Source organism: Mirounga leonina, unplaced genomic scaffold (genome assembly GCF_011800145.1).
Source record: "Mirounga leonina isolate KUSES-001 unplaced genomic scaffold, KU_Mleo_1.0 Mir_176, whole genome shotgun sequence".
Classification (NCBI taxonomy): Eukaryota; Metazoa; Chordata; class Mammalia; order Carnivora; family Phocidae; genus Mirounga; species Mirounga leonina.
This window is the reverse complement of record NW_023270454.1, coordinates 8362134-8387942: the sequence shown is the minus strand read 5'-3', so window position 1 is coordinate 8387942 and position 25809 is coordinate 8362134. Positions and strand designations below refer to the sequence as shown.

The window sequence follows — 25809 nt, the reverse complement described above, 5'->3', positions numbered from 1 at the left end:
GCGGGTGTGTGCACAGAAGAACCCAGATCAAGCACCGTTTACTGCCAGGGAAGTCACTGGGGGAGTCCGGGGTCAGCGCCTTGTGAGCACTGTGTATCTGTGGGTGCTTGTTAAGGTTTCAGTGTGCAGAGGAGAAGGGAGAGAATGTGGGGAAGCTGGAGAGGATGAGGGTAACCAAGACAGAAGATGGGAGCTTGTAGGAGCCCTGCATGGATGGGGTGGACTATGGCCTTAGGTTGCTTGCCTCTGAACTAATATCAATCCCAAGTCCTTCTGGCCCCCCCAGTGGGTCGTGGTCTTCAGTATCTCCTACGGGAAGGCCTTACACACTGTGAAACCTGAGTGCCTGAAAGTGCCACTGAAGCAGTGCAGTCCCTCGTTTGTTCTCTGTGGTGACTCCATCTAAATCTGCAGGGAGCAGCCCGCTGGGTGGCCAGTCAAGAGGCTCCCCTGCCCAGGGCACCTACTGTATTGAAAGCATGGCTTAAAGGCCTGCCCCTTATTCTGCCCACCTCCACCTGGAATATCTTACCGGAGAAGGCATCCTGCCCTCCGGGCACCAAGAAGGGCTCGGCAGGTGTGGCTCACTGCCCTGCGGGATGGTTCTCTCCCCTTTCACTCCTGCCCTCCTGTCCCTGGCCTGTGCTTACGGCCCCTCTCGCTGTGCCCAGGTCCGGAGCCGCTCGCTAAGCTTCAGCGAGCCCCAGCAGCCACCGCCCGCAGGGAAATCTCACCTGATTGTTACTTCCCCGCCCCGGGCCCAGAGCGGTGCCAGGTGAGTGAGACCATTTGCTCCCGATGCCTCCCCGCTGGCTTCCGTCCCCACCCTGCCCGCTGCCCATGCAGACCCTGAGCCCACCGACCCACCGGAGTCTCTAGGGTTCCTTCCCTGTGTGGGGGAGGCAGTGGGGCAGGGGGACACACGGGGTGCCAGGGAGGCTTTGGCTCCTCCTAGCTTTCCAGCCCCTGCCTGGTTTGCTTGGCCGCCCGTGCCCCAAGTCCCCCCCCCCCCCCCGCAGGGCGTGTCTGTACCCTCCTGACTCTTGTGTGACAGGAAAGCCCGCGGGGAGGCTAAGAAGTGCCGGAAGGTGTACGGCATTGAGCACCGGGACCAATGGTGCACGGCCTGCCGCTGGAAGAAGGCCTGTCAGCGCTTCCTGGACTGAACCTGTCCCGCCGGCCCGTCCTCTTCGCGCCCCGCCCTGCAGCCAGATGACAAAAGACAGCCACGGCACAAGCCCTGCGCAGAAACCTGAAAGATAAAGAGTGGACATTGGCAGTTTGGGCTCTGTTGGCTAACGTTCAGTAGTTAAAACATTTCCCCCTCCCTTTTGGGGAACATTTTAGTTCTTAAAAGAAGAAAGGAAAATACGTCTCCCCGCCCCCCCCCCCCCGAAAAATAGGAGAGAGCCAAAACTGACCAAGGGTATTCTGCAGTGAACCAGAGACCAAAGAATTAACTACCCTCCCTTTCCCACGTCTCTCTCTAGGGGATTAGTTTGCATGTATCAAAAGATGGAACAGCTCGTTTCTGTTTCCTGCTGAGTTGGTGAATTCTTTGCTTTCTCAACTCTTCCAGAAGGGACTGTGAGCAAGATGAATTTACTTTTCTTAAAAAAAAAAAGTTTCTGGCTGATGAGTCCGAGAGCAGGACCTGCCGTGGGTAGGGTGGGAACCGTGGGTAGGGTGGGAAGAGTGGGGGGGATCTGTGCACTTTTTAAGGTGCAGCCGGCCCCTCTTCACCCGAATCCAGGAGAAGGGAGAGCCTGTTCTCACCGAGGAGCTTCTGTGGAAGTAAAAGGAAAACCCTTTCTTGATGACAACGATTTGTACCTGGGGTCCCTCAGCTGTTGGGTTGCATCCCAACAAATATTGTATGGCTTCTTCTCAAAGCCCAGACTAGTAGGTTTTTAAAGACTGTCCCCCAATAGCTGAGCCAAAAGGCTATATGAATTCACTTTTTGAAAATGTGGCAGTTAAACACTACCTTGACCATTTCCCCCTCTTTCCTTGAGGAAAAGCTGGAGGGTTTTAGTCTCTGTGGAAGCCCTCTGCTGTTACCTGAGTAAATAAACTCCCTCTTGATGTTCCTCCCTCCAATTATGGACATGACACCTCTAAAACACTTTGTGTTCTTTCCCCGTGTATTCAGAGAAGGCTTTTATGGAAGTTCCCTTCCACTTGGGTGAGAGCCCCCTGTCGGCGCGCCCTGCGCAGGTCCCTCTGTCTCTAGTTTTACCAGTCCCTTTCCCTCCTAAGGCTGCAGTTAGGGCTGGTGCGGGGGAAGGGGGAGAGAGAGGCAAGAAGAGAGAGAAAGGTAAGTGGCAGCTTGTCCCTGTGATGGAGATGAAGTTGGCAGGTTCCCCATTGTTCTGTTGGCTCCGAGGGTCCCGGGAGAATCCGGTCTTCCTACTGAGGTGACAGGTAGGACAGGACTCTTCCATCAGTGTCGGCGGCCTCTGGGTTTTTATCCATGTCGTCTGGTCCCCGTGATGGGAAGGTCAGTTTGATGGCGAGGAACCTTCTCAGGGCTCTGCTGAGCAGCGTTTCTGGCCTGCAGGCTGGAGGGGAAGGGTAAGAGAGCCATGAGGAGCTCCTGTGAGGAGGGGTCGGATCAGCAGCTCCTGGCGCTTCAGCCCTTGTTATTTCTGGAGCCCTCAGGGATCGAGGGGAGCCGGGAGTGGGGATTGCGTTGCTTGGGAAGTAAATCAGCAAAGCTATTCTGGCTGATGGGAAGGGAGATGTGGGTGGGGCGTTTAGTGCCCTGCCCATCTGTGCTGAATTGAGACCAGGCCCCTGAGCCATCAGGGGAGGGCTCGTCTTGTTTCGGAGCTGCCCTTTATTTTAAGACTTGTTTGGGAGTTCCTCAGGCCTGCAGGAGCATGGCCGGGGGTCCACCTGCCCCGGGGCACCAGCGCTTCAGGGGCTCAGGAATCCCATCAGGCCCCCTACCCTGGGGCTGGGCAGCAGCGTCTATCCCCTGGCTGTCACCCAGGCCGTCCTCTTTCTCCCAGGTGGAAATCCCCGGCTCTCGAGGCTCCTTTGGCCACTTTGCGTGGGAATTGTGCAGGTGTTTGTCAATCTGTGACACCCTGAGTGTAAGAAAGCCCACCAACCTTAGATGTGTGTGACGGGTGATGGTGCCCTGGTTTGGTGGCGGAGGGAAGGTGGTGATGGGGTGTATTTTATAACTTAGTTAAAAAAAAAAAAGTACGTGGAATCTGTCCCTAAAGCCCAAAACCAGGCCAGCAAGAGGTGGCCCAGGGTTCTCCTTCCGCTCCCTTCCACCTCCGTGAGACTTAAGAGCTGACAGAAGGTTGTGCTTCCCTCCTTGTCCATCTTCAGATCTTATCGGTGAGGGGAGGGAGCTTTTGAGATGGGAGGACTCTGCCTAGCAGCGTCTTCCCCTCCCTTCTTAATCACAGCTCTTGCTGAATCTCTAGAAAAGCCGTCTTCATTCCCCCCCCTTTCCCCCGCTCCCAGTTTAGACCGCGGAGCTCTAACTGGCTATAAAGATTTCCTCTTAAGTGAGGTAGGCTTCTCCTGTCATTGGTACCCAGGGCAGCAAAGGAAGAGAGAAAGAAGAAATGGATGAAACAGTTTAAAAACTGAGGGTTTTTTTTTTTTTTAAATGTTTTATTTTGGTGCAGCTTTCCCTGCCTGTATCTGCTCCTCGCTCCTTTTTGGTGGTGGTGGCCGCCTCTGGCCTCCGCCCTCCCGCTCCTCCATCTTGTGGCCGTTGTGTCTGTCCTTGGGGTTGCCCCAGTTGTTTCTTCTTGGAGGGTGGGGGTGGCTTGTGAACTGATCAGCGATTATGCCTGTTTTCTTCATCTCTGTGTCTCTCCCTACTTCCCAGCCCACCTGGGCAGCAGAATCTGACAGGAGGGAAGGTGCCACAGGTGAGCATTTGAAACTAACAGGACTGATTTTCAAAAGAAGTGGTTTGGGGAAACCATTTATTACAGGGATGTTACCCCTACTCAAAGTATTTCTTGGAATGACCTTTGGAGTCTGTGGTGCCTGCTTTGGACAGCTGAACCCATGCTCATTCAGTACAGAGTCCGGTGAATGATGTCTCTGGTCAAGTGAGATCACAGGGGCAAAGCTCATGGACTGACTAGCGAGGAAAATAGCTTGGATTGAATTGTGTGGCTTTGAAGCTGGCTGTGAAAGCAATTTTGTAATTTCGGAGAGCGCCTTGCGCGATATCCACATTGTGGTAGTAAGCCGATAGCTTGACTCCTTGGAGGACATTATTAATTTGGATGTGGAAAACTTTCATTTGTTGGGAAAAATCTGTCCTGTTACTTTCTGGTCCTCCCAGGTTCTGACCTTACCAGGGGCCAAAAAAAAAAAGAAGAGGGAGATAAATCCCATCTGTGAATTTGTCTTATTGGCGCCTTTTCCCCCAGCTGTCTTCCAAGTATTATTTTTACTGTTAAGAAAATTTTTTTAAAAATGTGAAATGTAATGTTTTTACAGCAACAATATGAAATATATTTTATAAGGAATAAAATGGTACATTGTCTCATTTAATGTGTGCCTGTCCCTCTACCCCCTCCTCCTATAAAGGATAAGATTACTGTTGGTGGTGGTGGTAAACAAATGATGGCATTTGGGCCAGGCGTACACGTTCATTAGCTTATAATAATAGGGACCATTACCGGGGGCCAGGCCGAGTCCTCACATGAATAACCAAGTGCTTACCTAAATAACCCAATGAAAGAGTTACTACTACTATTCTCATTTTACAGATGAGAAGAGGGAGGCACAGAGGTTAAAGAACTTACCCGAGGTCATAGACTGGGAAATGAGGGCACTAAGATTTGTAACCCAGGCAGTAAGCATTTTTCTGTACTGCTTATATGGACAGTGGGGAGCATGTTCTTGGCTATATTCCTGAGTTTGTTGAGGAATTGGCAGATGACTTAGGAAAAAGTCATATTCTGCTTATGGGATGGGTTCTGACTACAGGGAGCAACACGGGGCACTCCCTGAGTTCATTGATTCCATGTCCCGTGATGGCGCAAAGGGCTAGATAAAGCTGGTCTTGGTGGGAAGCAGAAAGTAACATCCTATTCTTGCTGTACTGGAACTGCTGTATGCAAGTTTAGCTTCCGGGACCACAGGCATCTCTGGGAGTGGGACCTAGGGACCCCTAACGGGGCCTGACGGAGAGAGTGATGTGACCCAGACCCCAGGGCTGGATTACATCACTCAAGCCCAGCAGCTGGTAATGCTGGTATGGGGGTGCTCTTCTGGCCTTTTCCGTTACCTTGTGGTAGAGCAGAGGGCTTCTTTCTGCCCCTTTTTCCTTGCCCCCACCCCCCGCCCCCGCCCCCAAGAAAAGTCCCAGTAGAATCCACTGCTAAGCTACAGTCTGTCCAAGCCCTTCTACATCGGTTGTGACTTTGGGCTGCACATTCTCCATTTGCACCTCCCAGGCTCACCTTGATGGCTGCATGCACGCACTCTAACTTGCCAGCTTCCAGCTGGATCTGATCAACAGGTGAGACCAGACTGGGGTCTAAAGGGCCGGAGGAGAGAGAAGTTGGGATATTGCGTCTCCTGGCCCTTCCTGCACCACACAATGTCTGAATGGCTACCGTTTCCCTGCTGAGAGGTACGGGGGGGGGGGGGGGGGGGGGCGGAGCTGCAGTTCTCCCTGGGTTCCAGTAGTAACTCCCCCTCACCAGGACTCCCCGGAAGAGCTCCTTACCCTCTCTTCCTGATTTCCCATCACCCCGTCTGCACTGTAGACAGTTGACTCTCCTCATTGACCCTGTCTGGGTGCACCACGTTTCTTGGCCTGACAGTTACTCCTTAACATGTTTCATGTTAAATTGGAGATAAAAATGACACTGCCCTTTTCCTTGTCTCCATCCAGTGGTCCCAAACCAGCAAGATCTGTGTCACCTGGAACTTGTTAAAAATGCAAATTCCTCCAGAGTCAGAAACTGGGGGTGGAGCCCAGTGAGCTGCCCGAGTGGTGGTGCTGATGGGCACTGGGAGGTACCGAGCACCCTGCCACCCCCCTCCCCCAATCCATTCACGCACTTGGATCTGGAGACCCAGCACAATTGGGGTATTTATGCTCGCATATTCTTGCCTGTCGTGCTTTATATCAAGCAGAGCCGTGTGCTTTTTGCCTCTGCTTCCCAAGAGAGGCGACTCTGATGGCTCAGGTCTCAGTTACCTCACTTAAAAACAGCCAACCAGTTTATTAACCATTTGCTCAGTAGAAGTTTAATGAAGAAATACCTGTTTTAAACAATCAGTCCAAAAGAACAGCTCTTTTACAAACAAGTTATGGCAGTGACAAGTCAAAACCCCAGGCTTGGTTTCCTGTTCCTTTGACCCACCCCTGTTAGAAGAAAGGGGAGTGAGAAGGAAAAATGGGGCTGTTTCTATGTTAGCTGGAGGAATTACAAAAATACACTCTGATGTAGCAACAAGGTTGTCATGAAACATGCCATGGGGGTGGGGTGGGGGAATGGGGAGGGAAAGACAATTGGACAGGGAGGGTCTCTGCCCTGGGGGCGGAGACCTGGAGGCAAATCCTGCCTCAGTGCCTTGGGGAAGGAGGAGTCCCGATTCCCAGCCGGCAGGTCTGGGGCTGGAGACATGCTGTTTTGGGGATCACCCGGACACCTGGGGAGACAGAAGTGATTAAAATGGCAAACCCAATAGGTTTTTCTGACCTTTCAATCCCATTTGCCTGAGCAATAATAGGGAGGCAATGAAAAGCTTATCAACTGAGTGAAGAGCTCCTAAGCCGCAAGTAGGCTTCCCTAACTTCCCCTATGTCCCTGCTTTTTCTGGCCTCAAGTCTACTGGCAGGACTCAGAATAAAGAGGAGGTCTGTGGGCTGAGACCTGAAAGGCACAGCATAGGCCTAGTGCCCAGAAACAGCTCTCTTAGCCCTAATATTTGGAATCCATGTGCAAAAATTCATTTCTTGAGGCTAAATAGTGTTCTCATTTATGGCTCTCTTATATATCTCTTCAAACCTGATTTCACCAATTCCTCACGATGAATGAATCTGCTCACTTTCCTCTGTTGGGAAGGGTCAAGGTGTGGGGCAGAAGATAGAGTAGAATAGGGACAGGGAAAGGGACAGGAGGTGGACACCCCTTTGCACAGTTCTGTCTAGGACTGTCCCTGCACTTCAGTGTCCCTCCTTCCTAACACATTACACCTTCTAAATAGGGTTCTTTACCCATTTTGGTGTGAGGAGGCCCCACTTCCTGCAGCCTTGCAAGTATAGTTTGGTATTGGGTATCTTGGAAGTCCAGAACAGCCCGGCAACAGGATCTTTCCCCGCCGCCCCCCCCCCCCCCCCCCCCCGGCCATGGAGACATCTCAGGTGTGTGTGGGGCTGGTTGGGGTGTGTGTAGGTGAGTGAAGACAGGGTTTAAGGTGCTCGGGGTGGACTCGTAAGTACATATCCCTACTGGAACTCAGCCACCATGAATGTGTGCAAAAAAGGAAACAGAGAGATGGTTGCAGAAAGAGAAAGGAGAGCAATCAGTAATACATCCAGATGAGCTGGTTAACGTTTCCAATGGTTCCATCAAGAACTTTACATCTTGAGCAAAGCAGCAGACAGAAGCTAGTTACCAGTTATGTTTCAGTGCCTCTCAGCTGGAAGCTTAATAGAAAACTAGCAGAATCAATTGTCTCAATTGGGGCTTAAATAGGGTTTTTTTTTTTTTTTTAATGAATTGATTCCTGCTAATGTGACTGATTTTAAACTGTCTTTAGGTAAAGAAAACAGTTGTGGTTCAGAATTAGACAAGAGCCTCAGTGTCCCTTAAGAGCCACTTTAAGAAGAATAAATGTCTAAGATTTGAAAGAATTCAATCCATGCTACTTCTGAAAGATACACTGTATTAGGTACTGTGCAAATATGGCTTAGGAAGAAATAGGATGCTTGTTAAGAATCCAAGAATATGACTTCAAAAATGGTGCGGGTTAATTCAGGGCCTTTGGAGATTAGTCATTCTGCTAAAATACACATGGCAGCCTTCTCCTCACAACTTAATACCGACGTCTGTATTTGGCAATGGGCCTTTTGCAAACCAGCTTACCTGCAAAGAGCTTCGTGGGCTGCCCCATGCTGAAGTGTGGGTGCCAAAGATTAACCTTTGTATTAACATGCTTTGAATGAAGATTATTAATGATCTGGCTACCTTTGACACATGGAAAGCAAAATAAAACAGCACATGTAGACTTTTTTCTTCTTTTTAATGCCCCTGAGTTAGGGAGAAGTCCCGCTTGGGTAATGTTTGGGGAATGTTTTTGGCCAACTGATTAGTTCTTTCCATTAGGGTGAGTTTCTAGACTGTTAAAGAAGAGGTATAAGGCTTTGTAGATAATCAGATTCCCATATATGAATTAAGGCACATATGCCTGATGGGTGGGGTTTTCTTAGATTTTCAGAAAATTCCGATGTGCTAGTTTCCTATGCCTCTTGAAGTTCTATACAGGTTGATGGGCTGGGGAGAGTGGAGTTTGTAATGACTGGGCAATAAATTAGGGGTTTTGATTATTATCTGATTTGTAATATAGTACGTGTATAAGCATTCCCATGGAGGGAAGGACCGGAGGGAGAGAGGAGTAAAAGCAAGCAAGCGAGCAACCAAACAAACAAAAAAACCAAAAATGGCTCTCGGGAAGAAGCGGAAGTGAGGAAAGATGATGATCTGTTAGTCTCTTTTCAAAAACTACTTGGTCAGGTGGGCCAGATTCTCCAAGTCTTGCTCAGGGATGATGCCATCGACTTCAGGGAATCAGTCCATCTCCGGCAAGGTGGCAGGATGGACAAATGAGGAGTGGAAGGAAGAAGAGCTGAAAGTGTAACTCCTGGTCCTAACAAGAACTCCTTGACAGGGGGAGAGTGGGAAAGGGCAGTGGTTTCCGTGGAATCCAGTCCCCTCGAGCTACAGGGGGTAGGGGAGGAGAGAGCTAAGCTGTCTTCAGAGGTGAGATAGCAACATCACGGCCACAGAAATCAGACTGCAAATGGCTAGAGGTAGGTCCAGCTATGGGTTCTTAGAGATAGACTCTGAGGAAAGGTGAACTGAATGGTTGCTATGGCAACTGGATAGGCAGATTGGTCCACTTAACTGTCCCCATAGTAACTGAGCTCCTGGAGAGCTATGGAGGAATTAGTTATCTTAACGTGCTACTATTATCCCCATGGTAACCAGTCTCTAAATGGCAGTGGTCAGCCTTAAGGAGCAAGCCTAGGAAAATCTTTGCTCCCTAGAGAAAGGGTGGGTAGGAGGTGGGGGAGGTGAATATATACCTCCCCGGCCTCCCAGGAGCTGAACACCTTGAGGTGGTGTGGGGTGTGTGTGTATGTATTTGGGGGCTAATGTGCTTCCGGGCCCAGGAGGAAGGCTAAGACAGTTGGGTATATAAGGTTTCTTTTCACCCCCAGCTCATTCGTGCCCAACTCACTCATGGGTTGAAGTGGACGGTGCAGCTGGGGGGGGGCTCCCCTTCCGGCTACACATTACCATTCTGATGCAGGGTGCGCCGGCGCTGGCTGGACTGCATGCTCAGGACCAGGTACTGCCTCATAAACTCACTGAACCGCTTCTGGTTGGCCAACTTCCGGGCTGACTTGCGGGCCCCGGTGAAGCCCCCGAACCTCTTCTGCAGCTGTTTCTGCTCCATCTCTCCAGCCTCATCCATGCCGGGCTCTGTCCCTTTCTGGGCTTGGATTAGGCTCCTGATGCGAGGCATGCGCTTCAGTTGCATCTCAGAGGCGCTGGGCTGGTAAAGGGCAGCTGCCACGTGCTCTGGGTCAGCAGGGCTGAGCTGCCAGGAGCCCCTGGTCATGACCTTGGTGCACGGAGTCCAGAGAGGGCTGCTGAAGACCTTCCCTTCACACTCAAGGATGCACACCTGCAAAGACAGAGGCCGGAGAAAGGAGAAGAATTGGGAATGTCTGTTAGTCCAAGGCAATGACATAAAGTCTTTCTGTTGGATACCAAATCCACATCGGTACCAATGCAAGTGACTCTGAAGCATCTCTTTATTAAGGACCATGTAGCAGTTTTACATGTAGTTACTCAGGTTCATAGAGTTTCAGAGTTGCAGAGACACAGAAAACTATCTGTCCCAGCTCCGTCATTTCACAAATGAAGAAACTCGGGACTCAGAGAGGTGAGATTAATTTACCCCAGGTGACACAGAAAGTCAACGCAGAATGAGTGCCCCGAACTACACCCAGTTAGAGCCCTAGGTGAGTTTTTGGAGCCAAACACAACTCACGAGGGTCACCCATAATGGAGAATTTTATTTTGTTCTCTTATCAGGCTTGAGAGAGGTCAGATTGGTTTAAGAAGTTGCGGATGTCAAAGCATGTACTTATATCTGCATGGCCATTTTAAGGTCACCATGTTAAGAGGAACCCTAGTGGTGTTCATTTTTCATCCCACATATACTAGTTATCACTATCTGCGCATCAGTTATAGAAAACGAGGGTCAAGACCCTTTGGAACGTAGGCAGGTTGACAATCGGGTTCAGGTGGGGAAGAGGGACCATCAGATGCTATCCAGTGGACCTGCCAGGCCCCTGGGAACTTCTCATGCTGCTCTGTGTCTTCAGGTATCTCCCACTCCTAGTCTAGACCGAGAGCCTGGCCATGATGTTTCCACACCCCTCCTGAATGGTCCTGGCCTTGCCCCTACCTCCCACTTTCCTATCTCTGGTTGGGTCTTTTGGAAGCATCTAACCTCCAACTTCTCTTACTATCTGCTGTTTTGGTTTCACCCCGAACGCTTCTCTGTGTTTCTGTGCTCATCCAGATGAAAATCCCACTTCAACCTGGCCTTGCCATTATGGTCAGTGGGCAGCCGTGGAGCCCTTCATCAAACTTGGAGCTCTTGCCTGGCTAACGGGGCATCAAGAGTTACTGCTCTATCTGGACAGCTGCAGGACGTCAGAAGACTGTGTGCCCGATACCCCCTTTCTGGGGATTGAAACCCTGCCCCCCATGTCCAGAGTGGAACAGATACCAATATGGGCAAAGTTCCCAACCTGATCCCTAACCAAGGAGTGCGATGTTCAGGCAGCTAAATCACACACCTTACAGCTGTCCCACCAAACCTGAAAAAATGGCTCTTCCAGTCTTACTTCTCCTACAACCCTTTGCCACCCCTAACCCTGACCCTCTTTTGTCCCCGCCAAGCTTCTCCAAGATGTGGTCTGCTGCACTCATGCCTCCATCTCAGCATCTTCCATTTTTGCCGCATCTCCTTGAAATCTGCTTCCCGCCCTCATCTTCCGCGAGCTGCCTTCTCGAGGACCACCAGTGAATTCCCGGTCACTGGATCCAATCAGCCCTCATTTTCACAGACTGTGCTGCCTTTGGCAATGCAGACCACACCCTCCTGAAAATTCTCTGACGTTGCACTCACCTCTCAGACTGTGCTCCTTCCTCCTGTGTTCCTAAGATTCTATCTTTAAGATTCTTCTCATCTCTCTTTACAATCTGCCCCTTGGTGACTGTTCATTTCTGTGATTTTGGTCATTCCTTTCAGGGCATCCCATGTCTGTATGTCCAGCCCCTGACATTGAACTCCCAGCACTTCTCTGATCTCTGTCTGGTATCTCCTTCAAAGTGTCTGACTAGCACTTTAAATGCAATTTGTTAAGAATTCCCTCTGGGGCAGAGACTGCCAGTTGTCCATTCCATACCCATCTCCCCTCTTCCTTCCTAACAGAACACTTGTTTTCTTCCTTCAGGAAGAAAGGCCACACATATATGGCCAATGACATATAAATGGAAGTAACCAGGTGGGGCTTCTGGGAAAGCAGGAGGCTGACTTATCTGGGGAGAGCATCCTTTTTCCCTTCTTTCTCCCCTTCCTCCAGCCTCCTGCTTAGAATGTGGGCGTTTTGGCTGGTGCTCAATGGGCTATCTTGAAGCCGTGAAGTGACTGAGGGGACGGAAGCCACGTGAGAGTGGCACTGGTATACAGGTGAAGTAGAAGGAGAAGGAGCCTGGGACATGGCTGATGTGTCAGAACTGCCGTCCCGGCCCCGTACTGTCTACCTCCCAGCTTCCTTATGAGGAATCAGATCTCTGTCTTATTTAAGCCACTGTTACTTTAGGTCTTTCTTACTGGCAGGTGAATTTAATTATCTAATATACTTTCTCCACCTTAAGTCTGCTCTTCTGCTTGGTCTGGGTGTGAATCCAGATCATCTCAGGACTTATTTATTTGAGAGCGAGGGTGAGAGCAAGAGAGCGAGAGAGCGAGTGGGGGCAGGGAGGGGCAGAGGGAGAGGGAGAGAAGCAGAGCCCGACCTGGGGCTCGATCCCATGACCCTGAGATCATGAGTCAGGCGCTTAACCAACTGAGCCACCCAAGTGCCCCTCAGAACTTCTAAAAAGACGGAATTCAAAAGCCGGTTAAATTCCTGAGGAATGGAACCAGGATTTAAACTTAATACAAAGCTCAGGTAATTCTGGTATCTGCGTAGGTTTGGTAACCACTGACATATTCCATGTTCCCATGTTATGATGAGGTTCAGTAATGTGTCCAAAACTACACCGTTAGACAAGATATTACCTGAACAAGAACCCAAATGTCTCGAGTTCCAGCCCAGGACATCTCTTATTCAGTGAGCTCTGTGTGTTGCAATGCAAATTGGTGCAAATGAGTACAAGAGTAGGTAAGGGTATTTCGAGACTAAAAGGTAAAGTTCTGATGGGAAAATCGCTCATTTTCCGCTGGGCCAGAGAGGAGAAAGAGACAGTGGCCAGTGGGAGTGCCGCTCTTCTTCACTGATGCAGTTTCCCAGGTGCAGCCTTTGCGGAGTCTCCCCCCCGCCCCCCGCCCCGACTAGCCAGAGGTAGTCACGGTGGTCCCTGCTGATACACAAGTCACGAGCATGTCTTTTCCGTTTAGATTTTCCGCAGAGATGCTGATAGAACTAATATCATCGGTGCCAACTCAGCAGAGATACATAGAGAAATCACTTTTTCACACCCCAGTGTCCCTGGGTATGAAAGCAGCTTCTACATAGGTGGGAAGGGCAGATGTTAACACAATCGTAGCTACAAACCTGAGAATTGCTACTGGTTTGTTAGAATGCAGCTCCTTAGCCTTTACTCCTGGAGATGTTCATCTAGTAAGTCAAGGGCGGGGCTGAGGAATCTGCATTTTTAGCAAACACCCAGGTGATTCTGAGGCTGGACTGTGCTTTGAGAAATCCTGCTTTGGAACTTGCCCTGAGGAGGAAGGTGTCATCACGGAATACAGTGGTCGGAGTCTCCCTCAGAGAAAGGGTCTGTATTTAGCTTGCTCCTGAAATACTTTGAAGTAAACCAGGTAGAAAAACTTGTAGTACGATCTTTCAGATCATAATCCTATTGGGTGATTACTCTATAGCAGTGGGTGTCTAGTGGGGGCAATTTTGTCCCCAGGGGACATTGGGCAATGTCTGGAGACATTTCTGGTTGTTACATGGTGGGGAGGGGGAGGGGAGATGCCACTGCTAACCTATGAGCAGAGGCCAGGGAGGCTGGCAAACCCCCCCACAATGCACCGGACAGCCCCCCATGACAAATAATTACCCAGCCTAAAATGTCCACAGTGGTGAGGAATCCTACTCTACAGGGGAAAGCAGGAAAGCATGGGGAGTATTGGGAAATCCAGCAGAAGTGTACAACTTTGGAGCTAACATGGACTTGGAGTAGACTCGGTCCACTCCTCACAGAATAGGAGCCCCAAACGCTTTTTGAACGATTCTGCTCCTTCCATTTACAAGAACAGGTGGAGGTTGTTAAACCTAGAGGCTATTAGATCTTCTGTGAGCCCCTGGGTTGCTAAGCCCAGATGGTAATTAGATTAGGTGTCAATCAGAGAAAATACAATTCTATGATCAAACCAGATGCATAGGCTGTACAGAGATTCAACATACTGTTAGATGAATTAGATACTAACAAAATCATCTCAACTCTTGATTTAGGAGAAGGTTTTGGGCAAATGTGAGGAATCCAAATTCACAACAGCATTTGTAGCACCAGATGGGCAGATGAGCTTAATGCCTAACACTCTGGTCTAAGGGACCCAACGGCCTCTTTCCAGAGACTGGTTAATGGCCTATTAAGTGAGCTGGACACACTTTCACAGCCCACGCTGATGACATTGCTATATTAAGCCAGAGTGTGGATGAGCATCTGGAAAGTCTCAGACTGGTGCCAAATTGATCTGTAAAGCTGGGTTTGTGGGGAAACTGAGCAAAGGGCCATTTGGAGGTCTGGGATCAAACATTAGGGAAATAGAGCACATGAACCCATTGGAAGGAAAAGAAGAGGCTCATTGAGATTGTCAAGTTTCTGCCAAAGGATCGAATCACCTCTGACCAAGAGACATTTGGGAGCTACTTGCTTTGGGAGGTTCTGCTAGAATATCTGAGGGCTAACACTAGTAGGCAAGCAGATGAATAGTGCAAGAGAAAAACATATTAGGAACTCTTTTTTTTTTTTTTTTAAAGATTTTATTTATTTTGACAGAGAGATAGCAAGAGCAGGAACACAAGCAAGGGGAGTGGGAAAGGGAGAAGCAGGCTTCCCACCAAGCAGGGAGCCCAATGCGGGGCTTGATCCCAGGACTCTGGGATCGTGACCTGAGCCGAAGGCAGACGCTTAACGACTGAACCACCCAGGCACCCCCATATTAGGAACTCTTAACTGCAAATCAACAAGTAAGAATTTTCTTGTATTGAAGGATAGAAAGCACTAGAAGTTAGTTTCTTTTGCTATTAATCAAGTTTCAGGAGTTTGTAAATAAAATTCCCCAGACCTTGAGGGTTACCTTCTTGTTTGCCTCTAAAATGACTTGGTGAATCTAGTTTTTTCTATGTAAGCTGATGGAGTAGGTATCATTCATAGGTGGAAGCCCAAGACATTGCAATGGGTTTGGGTGTATGAGTCATTTACCGACCCAACTTATAGTCTAACAAAAAGCCAGCCATACTTGGACCGTTGATCTGGAGTGAGAAATACAGAACTTCTTGATAAAGCCAAGGATTTAGGGAGTCCTGGGAATAGCTCAGTATTACATAATTTAGTGTAGGGATTGGGAAGATGATCCTTGCTAAAATATCTAAGTTCCCCCAGCCCCCATAATTCACAGAGTTGGAAAAGGGTTGCAAGATTTGGAAATGAGATGTGGTTGCCAACATTCTAGGCATTTCACCAAACTTTTAAAAATAGGTTAAAAGTGAACACAAACTAGAAACAAAACAGCCAGGCAGTCAGCTCCTCTGAGGGTCAGCAAGCACTTTGAAAGATTTATTCCTCACTGTGAGGCTCTAACTGGCCATATTCTAACTTGTTTCAAAGAAGTATCTAACAGCGTCGTCTGGACCCCAGAGATTTAAGATGCAAGGGAGGGATGGAAGCATGCTCCAAATTCTTTACTGGCTTTGGAAGACACCAGTGTAAAAACTCTGCAGCATCTGCAGGGGTTGGACCCACTAGGAGACTAAGGATCTTGCAGTCTTACAATTACCATGGACGCTGTTCACTGAGTACGGCTCTGTGCCGCACGCTGGGGATCCCTAGCACAGTCAGAAACACCTTATGGTGAGAGACTGGCCGACACAAGTAACTGTCAGGACATAAAGGAGCGAGGGGCTGGCTCTGCTGGGGACAGGTGGAGAATCAGCACAGTGTTCTCATAGGTGAAGTTTAGTCTGAGTTTTGAAGTAGGATTATTGGATGAAGGAGGAGAGAGAGACATGCACAGAATGGTGGGGCGAGTTCCTGAAGCCTTGGGAAGGCCAGGAAGGGAAAGAGGGATTTGTCAGGAACTATGAAAAGTGACTGAGGCGAGGAGTGTACCTTGGGGAGTCACCTGCAGCTTGGGGAGAGCCGAAGGCCTGGGATCCAGGGATGGCATCTCAGAAGGACAGGGTATGGGGAGATAAGCCCCGAATCTTGGGTGTCACTTGTGTTTATGGAGTGGGGAGGGGAGTAGGAGCCCAACAGGAAGTAGAAAAAGAAGAGTTGGAATGGGGAAGAGACCCAGGCAAGGTCACCAGGAGAGGACAAGGAGGAGGAAGCCTGCAAATTGGCCCCAGACCCTGGAGACAGCAGCTAAGGAGTAAGGGGTCAAAGCTGCAAGTGTAGATTCCTCCCCGGGTGCACAAATATGTTTAAGTCCTAATGCTTTTTTTGAGCGGAAAATAAAGGGTTGCCATGAAAGATTCCAGAATTGTGCATGACTTTCTGTCTTGTCTAGACTGCAAATTGGGAATTGAGCAGGGTGGTGATTATCAGATTATCAACTCGTCACTGGTTTACATGTAAACTAAGTTGTCTGCTCTGTTTACTAAGATCAGGGGAAAGTGTTTCGTAGATGAACTTCTAAACCTCTCTGGGCTGCACCGCAAAGGCCTGTGGGCCTCCTGGGTTCCAAACTCAGTTTTTTAGGTTCCTTACATGCCACTTCCTATCCAGGTACAGGCATTTTCTCAGGTGCTCCCTGCCTCCCTCCTCCCCCTGGAGCAATCTCCCTGCCTCTTTGCTCCCACTCTTTAGGTCTCCTTAGATACTTCTGTTCCTCCAAAAGCCCCCTCTGTCTTTCTAGTCTAGGTTGGGGGCCACTGCTCTGTGCTTCCCCAGCACCCAGTAATTAATCCCTCTTGGAGGGATTGTGGGATCTTCTCTTCCACTGGTTGCAAACTCCATCCATCTGCTTACCTTTGGATCCCTTGGCCTGGCCCTGGGCTCAGCATATAGAAAACAGGCTCGAAAACCACTGAGCAGGTGCGGGAAGAGCTTGGTGTTTGGGTCTGTGGGGGCTGTGTCTGCTCATCGTTAGTGAGCCTGCCCAGTGTGAATATATGTTCTATATCTGCACACTCGCCTTAAGGGACAGTAGTTACTTTTGGTTGTTTTTAAAGGTTGAGCAGCTTGAGGGGCGCCTGGATGTCTCAGTTGGTTAAAGTGGCTGACTCTTGATTTAAGCTCAGGTCATGATCTCAGTGTCCTGGGATCGAGCCCCGAGTCAGGCTCCACACTCAGTGGGGAGACTGTTTCGGGATTCTCTCCCTCTCTCCTTCCCCCCAATCTCTCTCTCTTTAAAATAAATAAAGAAGGGGTGCCTGGGTGGCTCAGTCAGTTAACCATCTGTCTTGGGCTTGGGTCATGATCCTGGGGTCCTGGGATTGAACCCTGCTTTGGGCTTCTCGCTCAGCAAGGAGTCTGCTTCTTTCTCTCCCTCTGACCCTCCTCCCTGCTTGTGCTCGTGCTCTCACTCTCTCTCTCTCAAATGAATAAAAAAAAAAAAAATCTTAAAAATAAATAAATAAATCTTTAAAAAAATAAAGGTTGAGGGGTTTGAAATATGACATCTTTTGAAAGAAGTCTGACTGCAAAGAAAAAAATAATTGAGTTGTATTGTATTGGATTTACTAGAGGAATAACTATTTAGACTGACATGAAAGCAGTTGAGAAAGCAGTTTATTTAATGAAAAGAAATTTAATGCCAGATTTGCACCTCAAGTTCAAAACTTAAAGTATAAGGGAGCATTAAGGTATTCATTGTAGAATTACCTATAATATCAAAAATGGAGGGCAATGTAGATGTTCAACAGGAGGGGAATAGTTAAGCAAATTATGCTGTATTCGTAGAAAGAAGGAACTTAAAATAATGTTTAATAACATGGGGAAATTATGCTGGTATAATATAGCAAGTGAAAAAACTAGGGTTCTTTCTCCGACAATCTCTGGGATTAAAGGTAATTTTCTTTCTTTTCTTTTTTTAGACTTCTCGGAATTTGCCAAATTCTCCAAGATGAGTATGCATTATTTTCATAACGGGGGAAAAAATGGCAGCACAGGCAGGCCTTTATTTGAGTGTGGAAAAGTGGGAAGATGACAGGGTTTGCCCTTAGAAGATGGGAACGCCCTGCACCTGTTTCCTGCGGACCGCGTGACACCAGGCCAGTCACGTCACCTCCGGGCAAGGCCGTGCCTTCTCGTTCTGGGGCTGGAGGCAGGGGGGAGGAGAAGACAGGGATGCTCCAGGGCCTACCTCAAGGTTGAAGGGGTCGAGAGCTGGGCGGAGCTTCTCCCGGCAGGTCAGGCAGTCCTTCTGGCAGCTGCCGGACACGCTGGAGAAGAGGCTGAGCAGCAGGAGATCACAAAGCAGGATTTTCATGGTGCAGGAGCAGGGCGCCAAAATGCTAAAACACAAGGGAGCGTGGGTGGCGATTAGAACAGCCATTTTGTGGGGGCCGCACACAGGGGATGCCCCCGAGGGGACTGCACCAGAGCCCAAGATTCCCCTCCCAGGAGGGAGTGGGTCATCAAGGATACCAGAGGCCAGCTCCTGTGAGCCAGGCCTACCGCTCCAGCCGAGGCTAGTGTCTGGGCTCCTAGGGTGAGCACCTTGTGATTCCTGCCACCCAGCTGGCCACAACCTGCATGAGCGCTTCCAGGGAGCTAAGGCCTCGCGTTGCAACTTGCCAACGTGTGACCATTAGATGATCTCTCCAAGCGTCCGTTTTCAGAGCTATAAGAGGGGAATGGTCGTACCTGTCTTGGCATGGGGCCGTTGCGAAGAGAGGCGATCCCTAGGGAAGTTTTGCAAATTGCCGTGCAAGAGTGAGACTTATGAATGACTTGTGTACTTTGTCTCCTCCTCCCCAGCCTTCCTGGTCTTGGCCAGGGATGCCCCGTGTGCCGGAAGCCTCCCCCAGGCTCCTTGTCTGTTTCCCCTGCGAGGCCTGAGCTAGCTTCCTGAGCACAGGGCCTCTGTGTTCACCACGCTAGTCCATGCAAAACACAGGTCCGGGTATGAGCAGTTCTTTACTGAAAAATGAACGAAGACACGAGGATAATAGCTCCAACTATTATTAGTTAGATCAGTCGTTGATATTCTTTATGTAGGAGTGCCTGAACGATGTGTAGTTTTTCCTGCCCCTCTTTAAATTTATCCTGTGATCAAGCCTCCTGAATCAGAAAGCTATTTCCTTGTACTGCCTCATTTTGGGTCCCTCTTTACTTGGAGGATGAAATGGAAAGGGGAACAAGGGCACTTTCTGGCAACGTTGTGAATGTTCTTGAGAGGTCTGGGTCACAGGGGTGTATACATTTGTCCAAACCCATGGAATTGTACATTTAAATCCTGTGCATTTCACTGTATGTAAATTTTACCTCAACAAAGAGTCTGGTGTAGAAAAACAAAAATTATTGCTTTTATTGCTTTTTCATCAGACTATACTGAGAAAATGTATAAGCCTTGCTCTTCAAATGCAGCCTGCAGACCAGCATCAGCATCACCTGGGATCTTGTTAGAAATGCAGAATGTCAGGTCCTAACCCAGAACCACTGAAGTTGGATATGCTTTTTTAACAAGATTCTCAGGTGATCCAGACACATGCTAAAGTCTGAGAATCCCTGGTAGAAGATGGATGTGGAATGGAGCAAGTCAAGAAAAAGAAGGGCGTCTTGCAGTTGAATTCACCAATGGCCGTGTTGTGTGTCATCCAAGCATCTCATACCAAGAGGATCTCCACGAAAAGATGCTCAGCGTTTGCTAAGTCAATGAGGGGGCATTTGAGATGGGTTTTGAATGAGTAACAGTTCGCCAAGAGGACAAAGAAGAGGGCATCTGAGAGGCCCAGGAAACAGCCTTTGGAAAAGCATAGAGGAGTTAGGACCACAGCCTGTGAGGGGACAGCGAGCAGGCTGGTGTCCCACGGCCACCTGCCCACATGCCCTAAGGGAAGCTTCCTGCCAAAAGAGAAGCTCCGCTCAGATGGAACCGGCTCTTGTCGGCCATCCAAAGGGTTTGGGCTTTACCCTACAGGTGATGGGGGGTGTCCAGGGCTAATGAACAGTGAAGACAAATCCCTATACAAAGAAACCTATCATAACGCATTTTTTCTTCTCTATCCTAAGGGCCAGTACCTTAGTTGAGACTTACTGCCTTGGTTATTGTGATGGCCTCCTAATTAGTTCACCTAATGATCTGGCGTCCCACCAAGGCATCGCCAAATCTGATGACGTCACTTCATACTTAAATCTGTAACCCCAATGGGACTGCGTACTGCTCCTGCCTGCGTTTCCTAGCTTTGTCTCCTGTTCACACTGGCATCCCCTCTGGTCCTAGTGAATCACGTAGAGTTCCCATTTCTATCCTGCCCTTAATGCCTTTGAATCTTGGCACACGCTCTTCCTGCTGCCCAGAATACCTGTCTCCAAGTCATACTTCCTACACACCTCAAGAACTCTCCCCTCTGGGAAGCCAGCTCCAACCCCTGGTCTGAGCGGATGAATCGCCTCTGCTTCCACGGCAGCGTGAAGCCGCACATCGCAGTGGGCAGGAGGAGAGCCTCGGGGGCCTGTCTGTCAAACAGGCACAACAGACCTTTGTCACAGAGCTGTGATTCGTGTTTTCTCATCTGCTCATCACTGCAGACCGACTGGGTCCAGATCCCGTGTCTGCAACTCAACCTCCCAGCTTCTCATCTGTAAAACTTGGACAATCCCAGTACCAGTCTCAGATGGCGATGAATGTGTTGAGGTTTGTAAGCAGTTAAAATAGCACCTGGAGCATAACCAGTACTATATAAAAGCTTATTAAAGGAAGAGCCCAACACATAGCCTTCACTTTATAATAACGTCATTGTCCCTCCCGTGGCACTTACGACATCGTACTGTAAGCTCGGACTTCTGTGTCTATTTGTCCCACTGGACAGTGGCTTCTGAAGGGCAGAGACCACGTTCTACGGTTCTCTGTATTTTCAGCACCCAGCACAGATTGAGGAGGCTCTTCAGAGGTGCTCAGAATGTTTGATAGGTATCTCAGGAGCATTCTTCCTTCTCCTTAGCTACTGTAGAGTTGGGGAGTGTCCAGGAACATCTGCCTCGCTGGGGCCCGACAGGCTAATGGCACAGGAGCCACTTCAGGGCCTGTGTGACCGACAGCATGTTTCTTAGCTAAGTGTTCAGTCCGAGGGGGGAGGAGTGGGAACAGCGCCGCCCCAGAGCGAGGCGAGATGCCATCCTCAGCCGGAGCCCCACGCACGCTCCGGGAGGAGACCGGCTACAAGGGGCTGTGAGGCATGGTTGGAGTGGTGTCGTATGCTCAGTTTGCAGGTTACATACGTGTTGGTACACAGGCCGTAGAAGCTCATCACACAGGTTCTTTCGAAGAGAAAATGCGTCTTGGATTCCAAACAGCCACCATATAAGCACATGTCTTAAACTGGGGACTGCCTGAATATGTCTGTTGTTTAATTTGAGACTTGCCTTTCCATTTCTTTTTTTTTTTTTTAAGATTATTTATTTATTTATTTGAGAGAGAGAATGAGATAGAGAGAGAGAGCATGAGACGGGGGAGGGTTAGAGGGAGAAGCAGGCCCCCTGCCGAGCAGGGAGCCCGATGCGGGACTCGATCCCGGGACTCCAGGATCATGACCTGAGCCGAAGGCAGTCGCCCAACCAACTGACCCACCCAGGCGCCCGCCTTTCCATTTCTTATTCCACTCAAGTTCAGTCCTTCTAGTTGGGAGACATTTTTGTAGAGTTTGTCCAGAATGGCGTGGCCGTGCCCTCTCTGGCCACAGGATGGCAGTGCCTGTATGTCATAGAGGAGAGGGAAGGGTAGGCGAAGAGGGACCGGGTCCTTCCTGATACACAGCTGCGATTCGGAATGTTTGCATAGGCTGAGCTGATAAGTTGTGACAGCAGTTAATGAAATGCTCTCCGGCTGAGGTTTTTCATGAACCTCATTAACCGCGGCTACTTGCACATTCAGGAAATGCCTGGTGGATTGACTGATGTTTGTTATCTCAAATTCTGGGTAAATGGGTTTTTAGGGTGAGGTGAAGAAAGAAGATGAGCCCCTGGGACATTTAGCATGTAAAATGTGTCTGATAGCCAGGGTGCCTGGGTGGCTCAGTCGGTTGAGCGACTGCCTTCGGCTCAGGTCATGATCCTGGAGTCCCAGGATGGAGTCCCGCATCGGCTCGGCGGGGAGCCTGCTTCTCCCTCTGACCCTCCCCCCTCTCATGTGCTCTCTCTCGCTTGCTCTCTAATAAATAAATAAATAAAATCTTTAAAAAAAATGTGTCTGATAGCCTTCCCGCATATAAAATGTGAGCCACCCTTGGTTTGGCACTTGGCAAACCTTCTCGAGTCTACGTGGCGTTACCTTGGCCCTCCCGGTGGGTCCACGGGACACCTCTCTTCCAGGCTCCAACCTCCCTACCCTCGATGTCCCCCCACCCCTCACTCTGAACAAGTGACTCCACCTATTATTTAAAACCCATCTGTACACAAAACTATTTATTCTCTGCAATTCCAAGAATCCTTAAAGTGGGACTGATGCAGGCCTGTCTCCAAGGTTGTGATATTTCAGTGAGACCAATGTAAGTGAAAGCTCAAAATAAATCTAATTATCCTTACAGAGGGGGCCATATTTTGTACTTTTTGGTACTCCTCACAACACCTAGTACCATTGTGTCCTAGGTTAAGGTAGATTTTGAACTGTACTGGAAACTCAATAGAAGTTTTTCATTTTTAAGAAATTCTCAACAACATCGATGTGCTGTGTTTTATAGCTCTGTGTATAAATTAATGCCAAGTAAGGTGAAGGTGGGTAATTAATTAATTCATGGGGTATATTTAATCTTTACCCTTTGTGTGACTCTGGGTGAGTTATTTTACCTGAGAGTGTTTGTCTTCTCAACTGCAAAATGGGGATCATGACAGGTGGTGGTGGTTGTTTATTGCAATATTGAGCATCAGTAAATAAAACTGTCCAAAATACGTTTGGATTTTATCTGGCTTGAATTTCGCTTGGTGAACCAAGCTCGGTTAACACTTCCATGTGGTGCTGCTATAATCTGGACATCTCTTATCGAATAAAGAAATGCTTAATTACCTCTTATTTCGGTAATGACACCTCATAAATTTAATTGTGCCTCGTTGCTTATGAAGATAAAATACCACTGTGTTTTAGCCTTAATCTATTTGCATGTAATCTTGCTTCCTAGGGCAATATAATTAGTTGCTTATCTGTTTGGAGGATTACGTATGAAGCTAAAAGTTAATTGAGTTTTGTCTTATGACCTCTGAGAAAGCCTGTAATTTTGGTGCTTGTAGTGGAGAAGGGGGGAGGGGCAGCCATCCTGCTAGAGGCACGGACGTCTCTGTGCTTTTCATCAACCACCTGTGTAGATATTGTTCTTTACAAGTTACAAAAGATTTTTATATTCATATACAACCCTAGAACCGAGGGTTAATAATATCTTTTTGAGAGGAACGTAAGTTCATAGGGGTTAAGCAACTGCCTAAGATCATTCAGCTTATAAATAGCAGAGTCAACTTAAACTCTGATGTGTTGACGTCAAACTGTGTGTTCTGGGAAACCATAAAGTCTATATACTGCTTCTGCTTCGGAAGGGTTGGCCAATTCTGGTGGAATCTCATTGGGCCAATCTCTATTTGTCGTTGGCAGTCATCACCTTACTATTATATTTAGAATACGATGTGCCAGGCGCTGTGCTAATTGCTTTGTAAGCAACCATCCTATGGGGTAAGTGCTATTATCCCCATTTACAGTTGAGAAGACAGAGACTTGAAGAGGAGAAAGAACTCGGAGTGGCAGAGGGGAGCCTCAAGCCCATCTGATTTCCAAGCTCCTGCTCTCACTAGGTCTCTATAGCTGTCTGTCTCTGTGGATCTCTGTAGCTGTCTGTCTCTGTGGAGGTGAGTTCATTCTAAGGACCCCCTTTTATCTAGAACTCTGGGATCCCCCTCTCTGACTGCAATGTCCTTATTGTTGCCTCTCCTTCATAGAGGAATTTTTCATTGCCCACAGGCACAGGGGTTTGTCTTCTACACGCATCATGTCTTTGACCCATTGTCCACAGGACTCCTACATCGGAGTTTGCTCGTTCACCAGCTATTATCGAGGAACGCCTCTTTAGTGGCTTTTCCTCCTCTCACTTACATTCAAAAAGGTCCTCCTTCTGCTCTAAATTTCCACCTGGAAGGAGGGAGTGAGCATAGAGGAGGTGGAGAACAAAGCATGTCCCCCCCCACCCCCCCACCACACACAGACCAAGTGTGGCTGGTGCTGGTGAGCAAGGAATGAGCCAGAGCCCTGTGCTTAGAAACGAGAGTGCTGGGCTCCAGCCTCAGCTCTGTCTCTACCTGTGGGATCTGGAGCAAGGCCCTTTCTTCTCTGGGCCTCAGTTTCCCCTTCTCCAGAAAGAGGCCGCAGGGTTAGATGGCTAGTAGTTCTTATTTTATAAGTGGCCAGGTATCTGTGCTCTCCTGGGAAGGGGAAGCAAGAAGGGAGGAGGGAAGGAGGGGGGATGAAGAGGGTTTCCTGAGGAAGTGGCTTCAGGGCAATAGGACAGGGGCTGAACAGCCCGGCAGGGCTCGGGAGGGCCTGGAGAGGACAACAGACAACTCGTATTACCCCCGCCACAAAGCTGGGAAGGTGTCACTCTGAACTTTGATCTTCCCGGTTCTGGCCCACGGTTCCGGATAGGCTGTCAAAATGACTTAAATGGATTTTTAAAAATTTTTCATTTAATTTTATATTAAAATCACTGAATGTTCTTTCGAAAAGATTAGAAAATACATATAAGCCAAAGAGCAAGGAATCGAGACCAACAACCTTCAGACTTCTTTAGCCTTATACCTCCAGCAAAGAGCTCTGAGCACCCGTTCCCAATTGACTAATAAGTTATATACATTCTAAAACCCACTAAAGTGCCAATTAAGAAAGATAACAAGAAATAACGCCAGTGGAGTGCGGGGGCACCGAAGCCCCTTTGGGAGACCACTGGCCTGAACTCGTTAGTGTTCAGCTGCACGGATGCGAGTTCCTACGGAGCAGAGCTCTACGAGGCTCCAACCACGAATGTCACATGTTTCTTGGGCTAAATGAATGAAATGATGAATGGGGAAGGGGGTGGGGAGGGAGCACAGGACGAGCGTGGGAAGAGGGGAGCTTGGCTCTGAGCTTTGGCTGTATGGTGATTCACTGACATTTTCGGCGAGACTTAGACTCCTCGGGAGCAAGCTTTACACTTCATCTGCCAAGCCAGGCCCTTCAGAGCTTGGCAGGCCTTGTTTCTGCAATGCTGAGGTAGCAGCTAATAGTTGAAAAACCACAAGATCACAGAAAGTCAAGACTGAACGTGATTGGAGCCTATCTAGGGAGATGCCCAGAAAATCAGCTCACCCCCAAAGTTGACGTGCCCCGAATCTCAAGGTTTGTGGTTAGCAGGAAACCCTCATGGTAGAAAGTGGGAGCACCTGCAGGCATTGAAATATGTTGAGAAAATCCAGTTTGCTTAATGAGCTCTCAGCCATTGAAACCACAGCAAGATGCTGTCGGGAGGACTCCGGTTTTCTGAGAAGGGTCCATCCCCTCCCTATGATGCCTGATGAGCAGCTCCCCCTCCCCCCATGCAGTTGCAAAGTTTCCGTCATGGGCTTCGGGAGCTGTGGGGCTATGGGGGGCGCTCACTGAACCCTGTTGATAAGAGCATAGAACACTCACCCTAAACCTCACATCCCTACAGCGTGTGTGTGTTGGGGGCGTGTTAGTGGGCAGTAAGCATGTAGACTAGTTTAGTTCACTTCCTGACACATAGGTTTCAATCAAGGTTAATTCCCTTGCCCTCCTTCTGTGGCTTTGCCCTGGCTGCCACCTCCATCCCCGAAGCCCTCAAAACCCGTCCAAATTCCACCTCCTTGCCTGCCCAGTTCGAATCCCTGGAATCTCGGGAGCAAGTGCCTCTTC

The 25809-nt window shown here is 49.0% G+C and overlaps 2 protein-coding genes across 5 annotated transcripts in view; one reads left to right on the top strand and one right to left on the bottom strand.

Moving 5' to 3' along the window:
- ZNF395 (zinc finger protein 395) overlaps positions 1-4340 on the top strand; it is a 59783-nt gene extending 55443 nt beyond the window's left edge. For 3 of the 4 annotated variants that reach the window (XM_035022628.1, XM_035022631.1, XM_035022629.1), the window contains 2 exons: positions 672-775; positions 1055-1166. In XM_035022628.1, coding sequence (XP_034878519.1) covers positions 672-775; positions 1055-1166 — 216 coding nt within the window. Of the gene's footprint in view, positions 1-671; positions 776-1054 lie in introns of all 4 variants that reach the window. The other variant, XM_035022627.1, reaches the window with a different exon arrangement.
- A 4174-nt stretch (positions 4341-8514) lies between these two features.
- PNOC (prepronociceptin) lies at positions 8515-18286 on the bottom strand. The gene is made up of 2 exons (XM_035023169.1): positions 18070-18286; positions 8515-9915 (listed from the first exon to the last, which is right to left on the bottom strand). Exons 1-2 carry the CDS (start codon positions 18259-18261, stop codon positions 9514-9516), a joined length of 594 nt encoding a protein of 197 aa, XP_034879060.1. The 5' UTR covers positions 18262-18286; the 3' UTR covers positions 8515-9513.
- Between the last annotated feature and the right edge of the window lie 7523 nt (positions 18287-25809).